General features: G+C 45.1%; 1 protein-coding gene across 1 annotated transcript in view; it reads right to left on the minus strand.

Moving 5' to 3' along the window:
• ELP3 (elongator acetyltransferase complex subunit 3) overlaps nt 1-19,455 on the minus strand; it is a 105,399-nt gene that overhangs the window by 26,279 nt on the left and 59,665 nt on the right. The window contains exon 10 of the mRNA XM_063422917.1: nt 1,697-1,890. Coding sequence (XP_063278987.1) covers nt 1,697-1,890 — 194 coding nt within the window. The remainder of the gene's footprint in view (nt 1-1,696; nt 1,891-19,455) is intronic.

The raw sequence follows: 19,455 nt of genomic DNA on the forward strand, positions 1-19,455 counted from the left end.
TCCATCACAGGGTTCATCCCATTATCCATCATGGGATCCATCCAATTAATTACCCACCACGGGATCCGCCCCATTATTCATCATGGCATCCATCATGGAATCAATCAAATTAATTATCCGTCACAAGAGCCATCCCATTATTCATTGTGGGATCCATCCCATTAGCCATCATGGGATCCACCATGGGATCCACCATGGGATCCACCACGGGATCCACCCAATTATCTACCACAGGATCCATCCATTTAATTACCTACCACAGGATCCACTCAATTAATTATCCACCACGGGATCCATCCAATTAATTATCCACCATGGAATCCATGCCGTTATCCATCACAGGATCCATCCCATTATCCATGATGGGATCCATCATGGCATCCACCATGGGATTAACCAAATTAATTATCTACCACAGGATCCAGCCATTTAATTATCCATGATGGGATCCACCCATTTAATTATCCACCATGGGATCCACCCATTTAATTATCCGCCACAGGATCCATCCAGTTATCTATCATGGGATCATACCATGGGATCTATCCAATTAATTATCCATAATGGGATCCATCCTGTTATCCATCATAGGATCCATCCAGTTATCCATCATGGGATCATACTGTGGGATCTATCCAATTAATTATCCATAATGGGATCCATCCTGTTATCCATCATAGGATCCATCCCACTATCCATCATGGCATCCATCATGGGATCCACCATGGGATCAACCCAATTAATTATCCACCGTGGAATCCATTCAATTAATTATCCATCATGGGATACATCCCATTATCCATGATGGGATCTACCATGGGATCAATCCAATTAATTATCCACTGTGAGATCCATCCCATTATCCACCATGGGATCCACCCAATTAATTACCTCCCAATTAATTATCTACCTTGGGATCCATCCAATTAATTATCCATCACGGGATCCATCCCATTAGCCATCATGGGATCCATCATGGGATCCACCCAATTAATGATCCACCGTGAGATCCATCCCATTATCCACTATGGGATCCACCCAATTAATTACCCACCATGGGACCCCTCCCAATAATTATCTACTTTGGGATCCATCCAATTAATTATCCATCACGGGATCCATCCCATTATCCATCATGGGTTCCACCATGGGATCCCCCCAATTAATTATCCACCACGGGATCCACCCAATTAATTACCCATCATGAGATCCACCCAATTAATTACCCACCAAGGGACCCCCTCCCAATAATTATCTACTTTGGGATCCACCCAATTAATTATCCACCACGGGATCCATCCAATTAATTATCCACCGTGAGATCCATCCCATTATCCATCATGGGATCCAGCACAGGATCCACCCCATTAATTACCCACCACTGGACCCACCCCATTAATTACCCACCATGGGATCCACCCCATTAATTACCCACACGGGACCCCTCTCATTATCCCTCGGGATCATCCCAGCCCCGGCACTGCCCCCGGCCGGCGGCGGAAGCGGCGCCTCCGGAAATTTCCGTGCGTTCCCCTCCTCCCCATCTCCTCATCCCAACCCGCACGGGGAGGGAGCAGCTCCAAGCTCTTTGCTTAATTAACGCTAACGAAGGCCGAGTCGGATCGGGCTGTAATTCAGGAATCGGAGCCGGCGCCGCTCCCGGAGCGGTGAGGAGAAAATTCCGGGCGGGAATTACCTCTGGACGCGGTAGACGCGCGTCCACGGCGGCACCAGGGCCAGGATCCGGGCCACCAGGTCCACCAGGGCGCTGGGCGGGTAGCTCCGGTACCGCCCGGTTTTCCAGAGCTCGTAGAGCCCCGTGCCGCGGATCACCAGCGTGGGGTAGAGCTTCATCCCGTCGGGGCGGAATGCCGGGTTCTCAAAAAACTCCTGGGGGGGAGAAAAAACACGGGGAAAGAAGAGACGGATCAAAAAGAGGCAGAAAAAGTGAAAAAAAAAAAGGGAAAAGCAAATCTTTCCCAGGGTTGGGAGCCGCGGCTGAAGCCGGGGTTTTGCCGTTGTAAATATGAGAATTCCTGGGAATTCCTGGCTCGGCGTGAGTTGTATTTATGGATTTAGGGCATTTTTGGAAAGGAAAAGTCTGTTCGAGGTTGGAGGAGGAGGAAAAGCCCCTCGCAGCACCAGAACGAGGCAAATCTGAGCTTTCCTCACGTTTTCCAGCATGAATTCCATGGATTTTGAGCCGTTTATTGTCCCAGGCTCCGCTCGGAACCAGAACAATAAGGATGGATGTGCCCATCTTCCATCTCGGCAAGGCCGCGTTCCGGGATCAATCAACGTGTCTGGGACACAGCACCGAGGAAAACCAGGTTTTCTTCCGGTGTTTTTATGGGTTTTCCTTTGACTCGGATGAAGGGGAGGTGGAAAAATGAGGGAATGAAATTTTTTCCTCGGAACGCGGCAGAGCCGAGAGCCAGATCCGGAATTTCTCTCTGGGAGTTCCGAATCAGGTGCTCCACGAGGAACCCAAGGAATGCAAACGTTGGGAAATCAGGAGATCAAATGAATTTTCATTTTCTATTTTAACAGAATGGAATTTAACACCCCCCCCCGATTTATTCCATTTTTCTGTTTTATTCTCCACTCTGAGCCTCGAGAACGAGAGGAGAAAGTGCAGCTCTGATTTCCCTGCCTGAATCCCACACGGAGCACCCAGGCTGGGTTTTCCTCACGTTAAATTTTCGGGAATGACAATTGAAATAAAATCATTCCGACAAAGGAAAAGTAAAATCAGGAGCTGGGCAAGGCACCCTGAGCCAAGTAAGGATTAAATTGATTCCAGTGATGACAATCCAAGGATTCTCTGGGAATTCCAGCCCAGACGGGAATTCCTTCCCAAGATCCCACCCCAAGCTCCCCATTCCCAGTGGGAAGCCATTCCTGTGTCCTGTCCCTCCATCCCTTGTCCCCAGTCCCTCTCCAGCTCTCCTGGAGCCCCTTTAGGCTCTGGAAGGGCTCTGAGCTCTCCCTGGATCCTTCCCTTCTCCAGGTGAACATTCCCAGCTCTGCTGGCTCCCTGTGCTTCCCAACCCCAAACTTCTCCAGGATAAACCCCCAAATGGATCAGCTCAGCCCCAAGGTACAGCAGATCCAGTGCCGGGGTGGGAAGCTCAGGGATCACAATAATCCAGGGATTTTCTGGCTGATTCCCTGCCTAAACCGGGGCTGGATCCAGCTCCTGTGGAGCTCCAGGGAAACGGGGATGGAAAACGGAACCTGGAAAATGGTCCGGAGTCACTCGGACACGACCTGGAGTCAGTCTGGGAGATAAAACGAGGTCTGGAGCAAGGACAGAGGGGTGGAATCAGAGCGGGATCTCAAAGCTCATCCCATTCCAATTCCAGAACCTTCCACCATCCCAGGCTGCTCCAAGCCCCGTCCAACCTGGCCCTGGGCACTTCCAGGGATCCAGGGGCAGCTCCAAGGCTTCTGCTGGATTTATGGATCGATTCCATTTGTTTGGGGTGTGACCCAAAGGGCCAGGAAAACCATCCTGGCTGTCCTCAGCCAACCCAAAATGGGCTGAATTCCGCCTTTTTTGGGAAATCAGCGGAAAACGCGGAAAAGGAACGAGGCAGGGCCGGCGTTCCGGTGAGGATGGGGTGAATAAACCCCTCCAGGCAGGGCCTGGGTTAACATTCCCCGTCATCCCGAGCCCAGAAGCGGGAATGATTCACCAACATTCCCGGTTTTTTCCTCCCCACGCCGCCAGCAGAGCCAAGGTCACCGCTGGAGTTTGCCCACCCCATCCCGAATTCCGTCCCTTCGCCCCCTCCGACGTCAGAGCACGAATAACTCTGATAACTCCGCTGGCCTCTAAAACCCCACAGATCTCCCTGCTAATTCCTCCGGCTCTTCCCCGAGACGCTCCCGAGCTGATTCCCCGAGTAATTAATTCCAAACGAGATAAGGGAGCGGCGGCGCCGCTCTTCCCCCGCCCCTTTTCCCCTGTAAATCCCAATATTTAAAGGCTTAACCTTTCCCCGTTCACAAACAGCTTTTGATTGAGTTTCTCCCGAAACAAAGGGAGCAGAAAATGCCAACACGTGCCAAGCTTCAGGGGGAATTGCAGCCTTTTCGTGCGCTGTGGTGGTTTTTTTTTTTTTAATTAGACACCTTAAAAGGTGTCTCGGGCTGATAAAAACCCTTCCGAGCCGCTTCCTGCCAAGACAAATTGAATCCCGAAAATATTTGTTCCAGAGGCCACCATCCATAGCGGCTCCGGAGGTTTTCCATCAGCTCCGGGCTGAGTCAGGGCTAATCCGCCGGAGGGAGAGGTTAACGATGACCCACGGAGGGCAGATCCCGAATTTCCGAATGCCTGGAGGACGTAGAATATTCCAAATGGAAGCACGACCAACTCGAAAGGTGCTAAACCAATCCTTGAAGCTTTCTCCCCTTGAGGCTTTTAGATAATTAAGATGGATGCTGAAGGAAAATTTCAATTTGGGGGTGTGGCCAATGGGCAGGATGTGAGAGATTATTGCAGCAATTTAATTATAGCAAAAATTAAAATTAAAATTTACATTTAAATTTAAATTTACATTTAAATTTACATTTAATTAAAGTAGGAAAAGGTCAGCCCAGATGAGCCGAAACTCAAACCCGGAGGTTCATATGGATTCCTCCACACCTTAAAATAACATTTCCCGTAACGTTCCTCAATTTTTGAGATATTTGACAAATCCTGAGGACTTTTTCACAGTAAATAGCAATTTTTTTTCAACTCCCACCAAAAGCTTTCAGTGTCACTGCAACTGTTGTCCAGGAAAAATTGGGATTACAGGAAACCAGAAGTCAACCTCTGTTAGATCAGAATCTGATCCCAGAACCGTGGATTTGGGAAAGGATCCTCCCATTCCAAGGAGGTAACAGGAGGTGGAACCGGGAGGGGACGCCCTGAATTTCGTTTTTTTTCCCATTCCTGCGCTCTTGCAAAAACATTTTAAACCACAAAACTCCTGAAGGAAAGGCCCAAGGATTTGGGATCCACCCAGCCCCAAATCCAGCACCAGCCAACGCTCAAAGATTCCACCTGGAGGTTTTAATCGGATTTTCCTGACCGCGCTCGGAACACGATGAACAAGAAACCTGCCCCAAGAACACCCCAAAAACGCCTTTTTTTCTCCAAAAGGAGAGAAAAACGAGGCGATTTCATGGGATTCCACTCAAACACTTCACAGCCCCACGAACACCCCAGAAATGCCCTTTTTTCTCCAAAAGGAGAGAAAACCAAAGTGATTTCACGGGATTCCACTCAAACACTTCACAGCCCCGAGAACACCCCAAAAATGCCTTTTTTTCTCCAAAAGGACTCCCCAACCCTGGAGGGATTTCAATCCAGGTGGATTTGGGGGTTCATGGGTCCATGGTGGAGTCCCCATCCCTGGAGGGATTTAAATCCATGAGGATTTGGGGGTTCATGGGTCCATGGTGGACTCCCCATCCCTGGAGGGATTTGAATCCATGAGGATTTGGGGGTTCATGGATCCATGGTGGACTCCCCATCCCTGGAGGGATTTAAATTTTCTCTCCAACAGGAGAGAAAAACGAGGCGATTTCATGGGATTCCACTCAAACACTTCACAGCCCCGAGAACACCCCAAAAACGCCTTTTTTTCTCCAAAAGGAGAGACAAACAAGGCGATTTCACGGGATTCCACTTGAACACAGCCTCAAGAACACCCCAAAAACACCTTTTTTTCTCCAACAGGAGAGAAAAATGAGGTGATTTCATGGGATTCCACTCAAACACTTCACAGCCCCGAGAACAAACCAAAAATGCCTTTTTTTCTCCAAAAGGAGAGAAGAACGAGGCGATTTCACGGGATTCCACTCAAACACATCACAGCCTCAAGAACACCCCAAAAATGCCTTTTTTTCTCCAAAAGCAGAGAAAAATGAGGTGATTTCACGGGATTCCACTCGAACACTTCACAGCCCCGAGAACACCTCAAAAACGCCTTTTTTTGTCCAAAATGAGAGAAAAACGAGGTGATTTCATGGGATTCCACTCAAACACTTCACAGCCTCAAGAACACCCCAAAAATGCCTTTTTTTCTCCAAAAGGAGGGAAAAACAAGGTGATTTCACGGGATTCCACTCAAACAATTCACAGCCTCAAGAACACCCCAAAAATGCCTTTTTCTTTCCAAAAGGACTCCCCAACCCTGGAGGGATTTAAATCCATGAGGATTTGGGGGTTCATGGATCCATGGTGGACTCCCCATCCCTGGAAGGATTTAAATTTTTTCTCCAAAAGGAGAGAAAAACAAGGCGATTTCACGGGATTCCACTTGAACACTTCACAGCCCCGAGAACACCCCAAAAATGCCTTTCTTTCTCCAAAAGGAGAGAAAAACGAAGCGATTTCACGGGATTCCACTCGAACACTTCACAGCCCCAAGAACACCCCAAAAATGCCTTTTTCTCTCCAAAAGGACTCCCCAACCCTGGAGGGATTTGAATCCATGAGGATTTGGGGGTTCATGGATCCATGGTGGAGTCCCCATTCCTGGAGAGATTTAAATCCATGAGGATTTGGGGGGACATGGATCCATGGTGGAGTTCCCATCCCTGGAGGGATTTAAATTTTCTCTCCAAAAGGAGAGAAAAACAAGGTGATTTCATGGGATTCCACTCAAACACTTCACAGGCCCGAGAACAAACCAAAAATGCCTTTTTTTCTCCAAAAGGAGAGAAAAACGAGGCGATTTCATGGGATTCCACTCAAACACTTCACAGCCCCAAGAACACCCCAAAAATGCCTTTTTTTCTCTAAGAGGAGAGAAAAACAAGGTGATTTCATGGGATTCCACTCAAACACTTCACAGCCCCAAGAACACCCCAAAAACGCCTTTTTTTGTCCAGAATGAGAGAAAAATGAGGTGATTTCACGGGATTCCACTCGAACACTTCACAGCCTCAAGAACACCCCAAAAACGCCGTTTTTTCTCCAAAAGGAGGGACAAACAAGGCGATTTCACGGGATTCCACTCAAACAATTCACAGCCCCGAGAACACCCCAAAAACGCCTTTTTTTCTCCAAAAGGAGAGACAAACAAGGCGATTTCACGGGATTCCACTCGAACACTTCACAGCCCCGAGATTCGCTCGCTGCCTTTAATCTCCTCGCTCTCCAGGTGTCCAACTGCTGCAGGAGATACCGGCTCGGGGAGGGGGCGGATAAAAGCAGCAATTTTCGAAAGCAATTTACCGAAACGTCGGGATTTGTTCCGAGGAAAGGTCACCGGGACCCGTTTTTGAACGAGCGCCGCCATCGGAGACGGGGCTGCGCCCCTGGAATCGCCTCCCTCCCCGCGCAGCGGTGAAAAAGAGATGATTAAATTCGAATTCTGAATGAATCGAGCATTATCTGAGCTCTCCATACTCCATCCCTTATCTCCATCAGCTGGATTATTTATAGCCGGTGGCACTTGAAAGCTCCTGCCTTGAGTGACACTCGCAGCTCCGCGGGGAAGGAACAATCACTTAGCGATTTAATTACGTGCATTAACGGCAGCGAGCGCCTCCAAAAAACTCCATTTTCCCTGCCCCATTTGCATCTCTCCCCCTCCTCTCCCCTCGTCAATGCCGGGGCTAATTAAAACGCCGGCGATAGGATCGGCGCAGACAATGGCCCAGTGACCGAGAAACGCCGATTCCAGGGTGCCTTTGGAGCGGCCTGGGAATGCTCACGGCATGGAAAAAAAGGGAGTTTTTATAAAAAAGTCGCTCAACTCCCAGGATCTTTGAAGGATGTTTGACCTCAGAGCCGGTGTTTTTGGAGCAGAACGCTCCGAAATTACAGGGAATTTCTGAATTTGCAGGGAATTCACCTGGCAGGTTTTTACGGAGGCGGGAATTTGATTTTGTGCCATTTTATTTTTATTTCCGTCCTCTGAGAGCGACGTTTCATGTCCATTCCAAGGTCTCTGCTCATATTCCCTCAAGGAGCGGATTCAAGATGGGGAAAAGCCTCAAGATACACACAGGGAGGTTCAGGTTGAATTATCGGGAATAATTCCTGCCTGGAAAAGGTTTCCAGCCCTGGGCAGTGTGGAGCCCCCATCCCTGGAGGGATTCAAATCCATGAGGATTTGGGGGCTCATGGATCCATAGTGGAGTCCCCATCCCTGGAGGGATTTAAATCCATGTGGATTTGGGGGTTCATGGATCCATAGTGGAGTCCCCATCCCTGCAGAGATTTCAATCCATGTGGATTTGAGGGGATGTGGATCCATGGAGGAGTTGAATCCCTGGAGGGATTTAAATCCACGTGGATTTGGGGGTTCATGAATCTGTGGTGGAGTCCCCATCCCTGGAGGGATTTAAATCCACGTGGATTTGAGGGGATGTGGATCCATGGAGGAGTTGAATCCCTGGAGGGATTTAAATCCGCGTGGATTGGAGGGGATGTGGATCCATGGAGGAGTTGAATCCCTGGAGGGATTTAAATCCACATGGATTTGGGGGTTCATGGATCCGTGGTGGAGTCCCCATCCCTGGAGGGATTTCAAATCCACGTGGATTTGGGGGGACGTGGATCTCTGGTGGAGCCCCCATCCCTGGAGGGATTTAAATCCACGTGGATTTGGGGGTTCATGGATCCACAGTGGAGTCCCCATCCCTGGAAGGATTTAAATCCACATGGATTTGGGAGTTCATGGATCTGTGGAGGAGTCCCCATCTCTGGAGGGATTTCAATCCATGAGGATTTGGGGGGATGTGGATCCATGGTGGAGCCTCCATCCCTGGAGGGATTGAAATCCACGTGGATTTGGGGGTTCATGGATCCATGGAGGAGTCCCCATCCCTGGAGGGATTTAAATTCATGAGGATTTGGGGGTTCATGGATCCACGGTGGATTCCCCACCCCTGCTGAGGTTTTAAATCCATGTGGATTTGGGGGGACATGGATCCATAGTGGTGTCCCCATCCCTGGAGGGATTCAAATCCATGTGGATTTGGGGGGACATGGATCCATGGAGGAGTCCCCATCCCTGGAGGGATTCAAATCCATGTGGATTTGGGGGGATGTGGATCCATGGAGGAGTTGAATCCCTGGAGGGATTTAAATCCACGTGGATTTGGGGGTTCATGGATCTGTGGAGGAGTCCTCATCCCTGGAAGGATTTAAATCCATGTGGATTTGGGGGGACATGGATCCATAGTGGTGTCCCCATCCCTGGAGGGATTCAAATCCATGTGGATTTGGGGGCTCATGGATCCGTGGTGGAGTTGAATCCCTGGAGTGCCCATCGCTGGAGGGATTTAAATCCACGTGGATTTGGGGGGATGTGGATCCGTGGTGGATCCCAACCTGGATTTTCAGTCCCCAACCCTGGAGGGATTGAAAATCCACGGATCCACGGTGCCCTTGGAAGTGCTGGGAATGGTTGGATTCGATGCTCTCCAGGGGCTTTTCCAACCTGAACAATCCCAAATCGCTCCCTCTGGATGCCTGCGCTAATTCAAAACCTCCCAAGGACGTGACCGAGGGGAGAAACTCCCGAAGATCCCAAAAATTCCATCTCCTGTACAATATCCCGTGCCCAAGGGAGCGAGGACAATTCCAGGGAATTCCTGCAGCTTCCCTGACCACCCACACAACAAAACCCTTCCAGCTCCTGGCGTGTCCCAGCTGCCGAATTTCCCCTTATGGAAACCACCAAGCCAAGGAAAAGAGTGACAGAGGCACCTAAAACACCTCGGATTGTTCCGGAATTTTGAGGGTCAGGTAAGAAAACCTTGGAGCTGCAGGGAGCTTTTCCATCTCCTCCCTGCCCCAGCAGCCCCGAAATCCTGAAATCCTCAGGGAGCTTTTCCAAGTGAATCCCGGCCCAGCAGGAACATTTAAACATTTAAACCCAGGAATGTCCCCACAAAACAGGAAACTGCGAGGGGAGACGCTCCTGCCTCCCATCCCAGGTTTGTTCCCCACTGGAATATCGGGACGGAGTTCTTCTCTCCGAAACCAGGAGATGCTGGGACACATCCCAATGAGCCGGAGAGACTCGGAAAAGCTCCCGGAGCGGGAGCGGGCTGACCTTGGAGCCCCAGACAGGTCTCTGCAGATTGTGCTCAGCGACCCGAGCAGCCCCATCTGCCCGGCGGTGCAGGTGCTCCATCCCGGAAAATCCCGGGAGAATTCCTCCATCAATCTGCTCTCACCTTCCACCTTCGCCTTTTGCACGACTCACCGCTCTCCTTCTCTTTTATTTTTGTTTTTTTAGGAGGGTCAGCGTTCCCCTCGGGCTCAGCACAGGAGATGAAGGATTTTTCATCGTCTGCAAAGTCTCCTCTAAACCCCGAAATAAAAAAGCGGCAGCTCCATCCTGCTTTTGATAACCTAAACCTTCATCAGGAGGATCAACACAACCTCGTGCTGTGCCCTCCACCTCACCCGAACGCTCACAGCAAGAGCATTCTGCTTTTTTAATTAAAAAAAAAATTACAAACCCACGCAGAAACCGACAATCGAGCCCTCAGAAATGTGATTCGGCCCTCGCGGTGCCCTCACCCGGGAGCTGATGGTGATCTGCTCTAAAATTCGTGTCTGCACTGAAATTTCCCCCTCATATTTCAAAAAATCCTCATTTTTTCCCCCTCAAGACCATTTCACCCTCATTTTCCCTCAGTTATTACACCCTCATTTTTCCCCTCAGATTATTCAATCCTCATTTTCCTCTTGGATTATTTCACCTCATTTTTCCCCTCGGATTATTTCACCCTCATTTTTACTCTCAGATTATTTCACCCTCATTTTCCCCCTCAGATTATTCAAAGCTCATTTTCCCCTCAGATTATTCAATCCTCATTTTCTCCTCCCATTACTTCATCCTCATTTTCCCCCTAAAATCATTTTACCCTCATTTTCCCCTTGTATTATTCAATCCTCATTTTCCTCTCGGATTATTTCACCTCATTTTCCCCTCAGATTATTTCACCCTCATTTTCCCCCTTGGATTATTCAATCCTCATTTTTCCCCTCAGTTATTTCACCCTCATTTTCCTCTCAGATTATTCAATCCTCATTTTCCCCTCAGATTATTTCACCCTCATTTTCCCCCTCGGATTATTCAATCCTCATTTTCTCCTCACATTACTTCATCCTCATTTTCCCCCTAAAATCATTTCACGCTCATTTTCCCCTCGGATTATTCAATCCTCATTTTTCCCCTCATATTATTCAATCTTCATTTTTCTATCAGATTATTTCACCCTCATTTTTCCCCTCAGATTATTCAATCCTCATTTTTCCCCTTGGATTATTCAATCCTCATTTTTCCCCTTGGATTATTCAATCCTCATTTTTCCCCTCGGACTATTTCACCCTCATTTTCCTCTCAGATTATTCAATCCTCATTTTCCCCTTGGATTATTTCACCCTCATTTTTCCCCTCGGATTATTTAATCCTCATTTTCCCCCTCAGATTATTCAATCCTCATTTTTCCCCTTGGATTATTCAATCCTCATTTTTCCCCTCAGACTATTTCCCTCTCATTTTCCCCTCCGATTATTTCGCCCTCATTTTTCCCCTTGGATTATTCAATCCTCATTTTTCCCCTCAGTTTATTCAATCTTCCCCTCACATTACTTCACCCTCATTTTCCCCCTAAAATAATTTCGCCCTCATTTTCCCCTTGGATTATTCAATCCTCATTTTTCCCCTCGGATTATTCAATCCTCATTTTTCCCCTTGGACTATTTCACTCTCATTTTTCCCCTCCCATTACTTCATCCTCATTTTCCCCCTAAAATCATTTCACCCTCATTTTCCCCTTGGATTATTTCACCCTCATTTTCCCCTTGGATTATTCAATCCTCATTTTTCCCCTTGGATTATTCAATCTTCATTTTCCCCCTCAGATTATTCAATCTTCATTTTCCCCTCACATTACTTCATCCTCATTTTCCCCTAAAATCATTTCATCCTCATTTTCCCCCCTCATATTTAATTTTTTCCTATTTACTGAGCCATATGTTCGTCATCGACTTCAGCAGCAAGGGGCCTCAGTGAAAATTAAAAAAAAAAAAAACTAAAACAAAAAACCCTAAAAAACAAACAAACAACAACAACAACAAAAAAAAATCCAGAAAACAATTTCTGAATGGCAAACAAATAAATAAATAAATCAGAAAACAATTTCTGAATGGTAAATAAATAAATAAATAAATAAAAATTTTGGCTTTTTCTGGTGTAAAAAAAAAAAAACCCCAGAACAGAGAGAGGCTGAACGAGCCTGAGCAACCCACGGGGACTGGAAAGTGAGGAAATCATGGCTGGGTTCAGGTGGAAAAAGGGTCAAAACTGCTCCTTTTTTTAGGGAGGAGGAGATTTTTGTGGATGGCAGGTGGTGAGCGGCGTCAGGTAAATGGGAGTGAGGGGAAAAAGAGAATATCTTGATTTTTAGGGACGGAGGCAGCAATCCAGAATAAAGGCAGCTTTTCCCACAGTAAAATTATGATTTACTGTGGAAAAAGTGCTCAGGATTTCTCCATTACCCCATAAATTGAGGAATGCTACGGGAAATGATATTTTAAGGTGTGGAGGAGTCCGTATGAACCTCTGGGTTTGAATTTCGGCTGAGCTGAGCTGACCTTTCCTTACTTTAATTAAATGTAAATTTAAATTTAAATTTAAATTTTAATGGCCGTGGTGGGAAGGGATTTCAAAGGTGATCCCGATTCCAACCCCAACGCTCCAGCCTGGCCTTGGCCTCTCCCAGGGATCCAAGGGCAGCCACAGCTTCTCTGGGAATTCTTATCCTCAACATCCCACCCCAAATTTCCCTTTTTCCCCATTCCTTGGCTCCTCCAGCTCTTTCCCAAATTCCAGCTCTCCTGGAGCCCCTTTAAATCCTGGAAGCTGCTCCAAGGATTCCCCGGATTCTTCCCTTTTCCAGTTGGACATTCCCAGCTCCCTCAACCCAATATCCCAATTTTTTCTGCTTCTGTGCAGCGTAAAAAAGCTCCCAAAACCCCACCAAAACCTCATCCTTGGCCTTTCCTGATTTAAGAAAAATTTCTGATTTCCTCAGAAACCCTAAAATTTCCGATTTCCTCAGAAACCTTAAAATTTCCGATTTCCTCAGAAACCCTAAAATTTCCAAGCCCAGAGCTCTGCAGGAGCGGGCACAGACCGAGGGGTTTCCGTGGGTGTTTTATCCACGGAAATTCGAAAATTAGGTGTGAAAAGAGTTTCCAGAAATGGCCATTTCCTTAATTACCACCGTCCTCATTAACATCAAAATTACCCCGGCCTCGGTCACGGTTCACGGGGCCGTAATTGTTTCTGAACTGAGGCAGGAAATTTTGGAGCAGGAATATTCCAGCTTGAGAAGCCGCAGGATGAATGTGCCCATGAGAAAAAATGAAATTAAAAAATCTAAAAAAAGAAAAAAAAAATCTAAAAAAAAAAAAAAGAAAGAAAAAAAAAAAAGGGAAAAATATATATAAAAAAGGGAAAAAAGCTGCATTTTCAGCCATAAACCACCTGCAAATCCCAGCTTTTCAGTGAGATGTTTAGCAGGAGATGAAAGGAAAATCGTTTAGGCCACTAAACGCTCCGCAGCTATATTTAAAAACACGGGGAAGTGTCTCCCCAGAGGAGTGAAAATCAATGCAGATCAGCACTCGAAGTGCCTTTTATTGCAGTTATTAAAAGCCCCTGATAGAGGTGCAATATTTTAGTTTCATTGCGGGTTTTGTCTCCTTGAGAAAAAGCAGAGCCCTCAGGAAAAGCCAGGCCTTGTTTACAGCTGGAAATATTTGAAGTTTTCAGGTAATTTCGCTCACTTTGTAAAAAGAAACAACGCTCAGATCATTTCATCTGCATTTTCCCCTCAGATTATTTCATTCTCATTTTTCCCTCAGATTATTTCACTCTCATTTTTCCCTCAGATTATTCCAACCTTATTTTCTGCTCAGATTATTTCATTCTCATTTTTCCCTCAGATTATTTTATCATCATTCTTCCCCTCAGATTATTTCATGTTCATTTTTCCTTGGATTATTTCACCCTCATTTTCCCCTCAGATCATTTAATCCTTTTTTCCCTAAAATAATTTCATCCTCATCTTTCCCCTCAGATTATTCAATCCTCATTTTCCCCTCAGATAATTTAATCTTCATTTTTCCCTCACATTATTTCACCCCTTTTCTCCCCTAAAATCATTTCACCCTCATTTTTCCCCTCAGATCATTTAATCTTTTTTTTTCCTAAAATAATTTCATCTTCATTTTTCCCCTCAGCTTCTACAATCCTCATTTCCCCTCAGATAATTTCATCCTCATTTTCTGCTCATATCACTTCACTCTCATTTTTCCCCTCAGATTATTCAATCCTCATTTTCCCCCTAAAGTAATTTCATCCTCATTTTTCCCCTCAGATTATTTCATCCTTACTTTTCCCCTAAAATAATTCCATTTTAATTTTCTCTCAGATTATTTCATCCTCATTTTCCCCTCAGATTATTTCATCCTTACTTTTCACCTAAAATAATTTCATCTTCATTTTTCCCCTCAGATTATTCAATCCTCATTTTTCTCTTTAGATAATTCCACCCTCATTTTCCCCCTCAGATTATTTAATCTTTATTTTTCCCTTAAAATAATTTCATTCTCATTTTTCCCCTCAGATTATTCAATCCTCATTTTCCCCCTAAAATCATTTCTCCCGAAGATTATTTCATCCTTATTTTTCCCCTAAAATAATTTCATCTTTATTTTCCCCCTCAGATTATTCAATCCTCATTTTCCCCTCAGATTATTTCACCCTCAGATTATTCTACCCCCTTTCTCCCCCTCAGTTTATTTCACTCTCATTTCCCCCTTAAATAATTCCACCCTCATTTTTTCCTCAGATCATTTCACCCCATTTTCCCCCTCAGATTATTTCATCCTTACTTTTCCCCTAAAATAATTTCATCCTCATCTTTCCCCTCAGATTATTCAATCATTTTCCCCTCAGACTATTTCACCCTCATTTTCCCCTCAGATTATTTCATGTTCATTTTCCCCTCAGATTATTTCACCCTCATTTTCCCCTCAGATTATTTCACCCTCATTTTCCCCTCAGATTATTTCACCCTCATTTTTCCTCAATTATCTCCCTCTCATTTTCCCCTCAGATTATTTCATGTTCATTTTCCCCCTCAGATTATTCAATCCTCATTTTCCCCTCAGATTATTTCATGTTCATTTTCCCCTCATATTATTCCACCCTCATTTTCCCCTCAGATTATTTAATGTTCATTTTCCCTTGGATTATTTCACCCTCATTTCCCCTCAGATTATTCCACCCTTATTTTCCCCTCAGATTATTTCACCATAATTTTACCCTCAGATTATTTAATGTTCATTTTCTCTTGGATTATTTCACCCCCATTTTCCCCTCATATTATTCCACCCTCATTTTCCCCTCAGATTATTCCACCCCTCATTTTCCCCTCAGATTATTTAATGTTCATTTTCCCCTCAGATTATTTCACCCTCATTTCCCCTCAGATTATTCCACCCTTATTTTCCCCTCAGATTATTTCACCCTAATTTTACCCTCAGATTATTTCATGTTCATTTTCCCCCTCAGATTATTTAATGTTCATTTTCCCCTCAGATTATTTCACCCTCATTTTCCCCTCAGATTATTCCACCCTCATTTTTCCTCAATTATCTCCCTCTCATTTTCCCCTCAGATTATTCAATCCTCATTTTCCCCTCAGATTATTTCATGTTCATTTTCCCCTCAGATTATTCCACCCCCATTTTCCCCTCAGATTTTTCCACCCTTATTTTTCCTCTAAAATAATTTCCTTTTCCTTCTCCCTCAGCTCATTCCACCCCCATTTTCCCTCCCAGGGAGGTTTGTGCATCACTCAGATCCCAGATGCACCAGGCACTAAAATTAGCTCATTTCTGGGAAATTGCTTATTTTGCAATTCCTCCAGAAAAAGAAAGAAAAAATAAAAAAAGAAAAAAAAAAAAATCCCATCTTGATGTATGACTAAGAGAAGGAATTTTCAGGCTGATCTCACTCATTCGGTGATTGTGGTTTATTTAAAGAACAGAGGGGGGATGCAGATGGGGATCAAAAATCTCCTTAGTTGAATGCATCAAACAGCCCTGCCTGATAAAAATAATATATAGATTAAAAAATTTTATATTTATTTTATTTTATTTTATTTTTTATAATTTTATTTCTCTCATAAATCTATTTATGAGACTTTAGATGGACATACGGGATCTCCCCAAGGGAAAAAAAAAGAACTTGCCTGTGGTTTTGCCCTCATAATTTAATTTATTTATATTTTTACAAATAGAAATAATATATATAACTATAATTTTTATATAGAATTTTATATACACATTTATTTATTATTTATAATTTTATTTCTCTCATAAATCTGTTTCTGAGACTTTAGATGGACACACGGGATCTCCCCAAGGGTAAAAAGGAGAATTTGCCTGTGGTTTTGCCCTCATAATTTAATTTATTTATATTTTTATAAATAGAAATCATAGATATATAAAAATATAATTTATATATAAATTTTTATATATATATATAATGGTATTTATTTTATTATTTATAAATTTATCTCATAAATCTAATTGATCTCATAAATTTCTGAGACTTTAGATGGACACACGGGATCTCCCCAAGGGTAAAAAGGAGAATTTGCCTCTGGTTTTGCCCTCATAATTTAATTTATTTATATTTTTATAAATAGAAATCATAGCTATATAAAATATAATTTATATATTAAATTTTATATATTATTTTATTTTATTCTTTATAATTTTATTTCTTTCATAAATCTATTTATGAGACTTTAGATGGACACACGGGATCTCCCCAAGGGAGAAAAAAAAAAGAACTTTTCATCAACTGAGGATCCACCTGCTATCCCAGGCTGCTCCAGCTTTTCCTTGGACACTCCCCGGGATCCAGGGATTCTCTGGGAATTCCAGTCCAGGCCCTTCTAGCCAGGAATTCCTTCCTGAATTCCTCCTCCTTTCCCAGCTCTCCCAGCCTGGGATTGGATCCAGCCCCATCCCAGCTCCTCTCCGGGAAGGAATTTCAGGATCTGGAGGCTTCTCTGGGAGTTCAGGACTTCAGGCAGGGTCTCCCTTCCCTTTTCCATCTCTAAATTCCATTAAAATCCCTCGGGATGAATCCTTGGGATTGTTGATCCCAGAATCCCAGAATGGTTTCGGTGGGAAGGGACATTAAATTCCATCCCTTCCAACCTCGACACCTCCCGCTATCCCAGGCTGCTCCAACCTTTCCTTGGACACTCCCCGGGATCCAGGGATTCTCTGGGAATTCCAGTCCAGGCTCTCCTAGCCAGGAATTCCCTCCTGAATTCCTCCTCCTTTCCCAGGGAATTCCCTCCATTCCCAGCTCTCCCAGCCTGGGATTGGATCCAGCCCCATCCCAGCTCCTCTCCGGGAAGGAATTTCGGGATCTGGAGGCTTCCCTGGGAATTCAGGACTCCAGGCAGGGTCTCCCTTCCCTTTTCCATCTCTAAATTCCATTAAAATCCTTCAGGATGGATCCTTGGGATTGTCCTTGATCCCAGAATCCTGGAATGGTTTTGGTGGGAGCTCATCCCACTCCCAGGGCAGGGACACCTCCCTCCCTCTGTCCCAGGTTGCTCCAAGGAAAAATAAATAAAAACCAATAAAAAAATAAATAAAATAAATAAAAATAAATAAAAATAAATAATAATTAAACCCCCACGGGCAGCCCATTCAGCCTCATCCATCACTGGGAACTGCTGTGAGCAGAGCCAGGCCCGACTCTTCTCCGGGAAGGAATTTCAGGATCCAGAGGCTTCCCTGGGAATTGGAGACTCCAGGCAGGGTCTCCCTTCCCTTTTCCATCTCTAAATTCCATTAAAATCCCTCGGGATGGATCCTTGGGATTGTTAATCCCAGAATCCTGGAATGGTTTCGGTGGGAGCTCATCCCACTCCCACGGGCAGGGACACCTCCCTCCCTCTGTCCCAGGTTGCTCCAAGGAAAAAGAAATAAAAACCAATAAAAAAATAAATAAAATAAATATAAATAAATATAAATAAATAATAATAAATAATAATTAAACCCCCACGGGCAGCCCATTCAGCCTCATCCATCACTGGGAACTGCTGTGAGCAGAGTCAGTCCCGACTCTTCTCTGGGAAGGAATTTCGGGATCTGGAGGCTTCCCTGGGAATTGGAGACTCCAGGCAGGGTCTCCCTTCCCTTTTCCATCTCTAAATTCCATTAAAATCCTTCGGGATGGATCCTTGGGATTGTTGATCCCAGAATCCTGGAATGGTTTCGGTGGGAAGGGACATTAAATTCCATCCCTTCCAACCTCGACACCTCCCGCTATCCCAGGCTGCTCCAACCTTTTCTTGGACACTGCCTGGGATCCAGGGATTCTCTGGGAATTCCAGTCCAGGCTCTCCTAGCCAGGAATTCCTTCCTGAATTCCTCCTCCTTTCCCAGGGAATTCCCTCCATTCCCGGCTCTCCCAGCCTGGGATGGGATCCAGCCCCATCCCAGCTCCTCTCCAGGAAGGAATTTCAGGATCCAGAGGCTTCTCTGGGAGTTCAGGACTTCAGGCAGGGTCTCCCCTCTCTTTTCCATCTCCAAATTCCATTAAAATCCCTCGGGATGAATCCTTGGGATTGTCCTTGATCCCAGAATCCCAGAATGGTTTCAGTGGGAGCTCATCCCACTCCCAGGGCAGGGACACCTCCCTCCCTCTGTCCCAGGTTGCTCCAAGGAAAAATAAATAAAAACCAATAAAAAAATGAATAAAATAAATAAAAATAAATAAAAATAAATAATAATTAAACCCCCACGGAGAGCCCATTCAGCCTCATCCATCACTGGGAACTGCTGTGAGCAGAGCCAGTCCCGACTCTTCTCCGGGAAGGAATTTCAGGATCTGGAGGCTTCTCTGGGAATTCAGGACTTCAGGCAGGGTCTCCCTTCCCTTTTCCATCTCCAAATTCCATTAAAATCCTTCGGGATGGATCCTTGGGATTGTTGATCCCAGAATCCTGGAATGGTTTCAGTGGGAGCTCATCCCACTCCCAGGGCAGGGACACCTCCCTCCCTCTGTCCCAGGTTGCTCCAAGGAAAAATAAATAAAAACCAATAAAAAAATTAAATAAAATAAATAAAATAAATAATAAATAATAAATAATAAATAAATAATAAATAATAAATAATAAATAATAAATAATAATTAAACCCCCCACGGAGAACCCATTCAGCCTCATCCATCACTGGGAATTGCTGTGAGCAGAGCCAGTCCCGACTCCTCTCCGGGAAGGAATTTCGGGATCTGGAGGCTTCCCTGGGAATTCAGGACTCCAGGCAGGGTCTCCCCTCTCTTTTCCATCTCCAAATTCCGTTAAAATCCTTCAGGATGG

Source organism: Prinia subflava, chromosome 2, assembly GCF_021018805.1.
Source record: "Prinia subflava isolate CZ2003 ecotype Zambia chromosome 2, Cam_Psub_1.2, whole genome shotgun sequence".
NCBI lineage: Eukaryota > Metazoa > Chordata > Aves > Passeriformes > Cisticolidae > Prinia > Prinia subflava.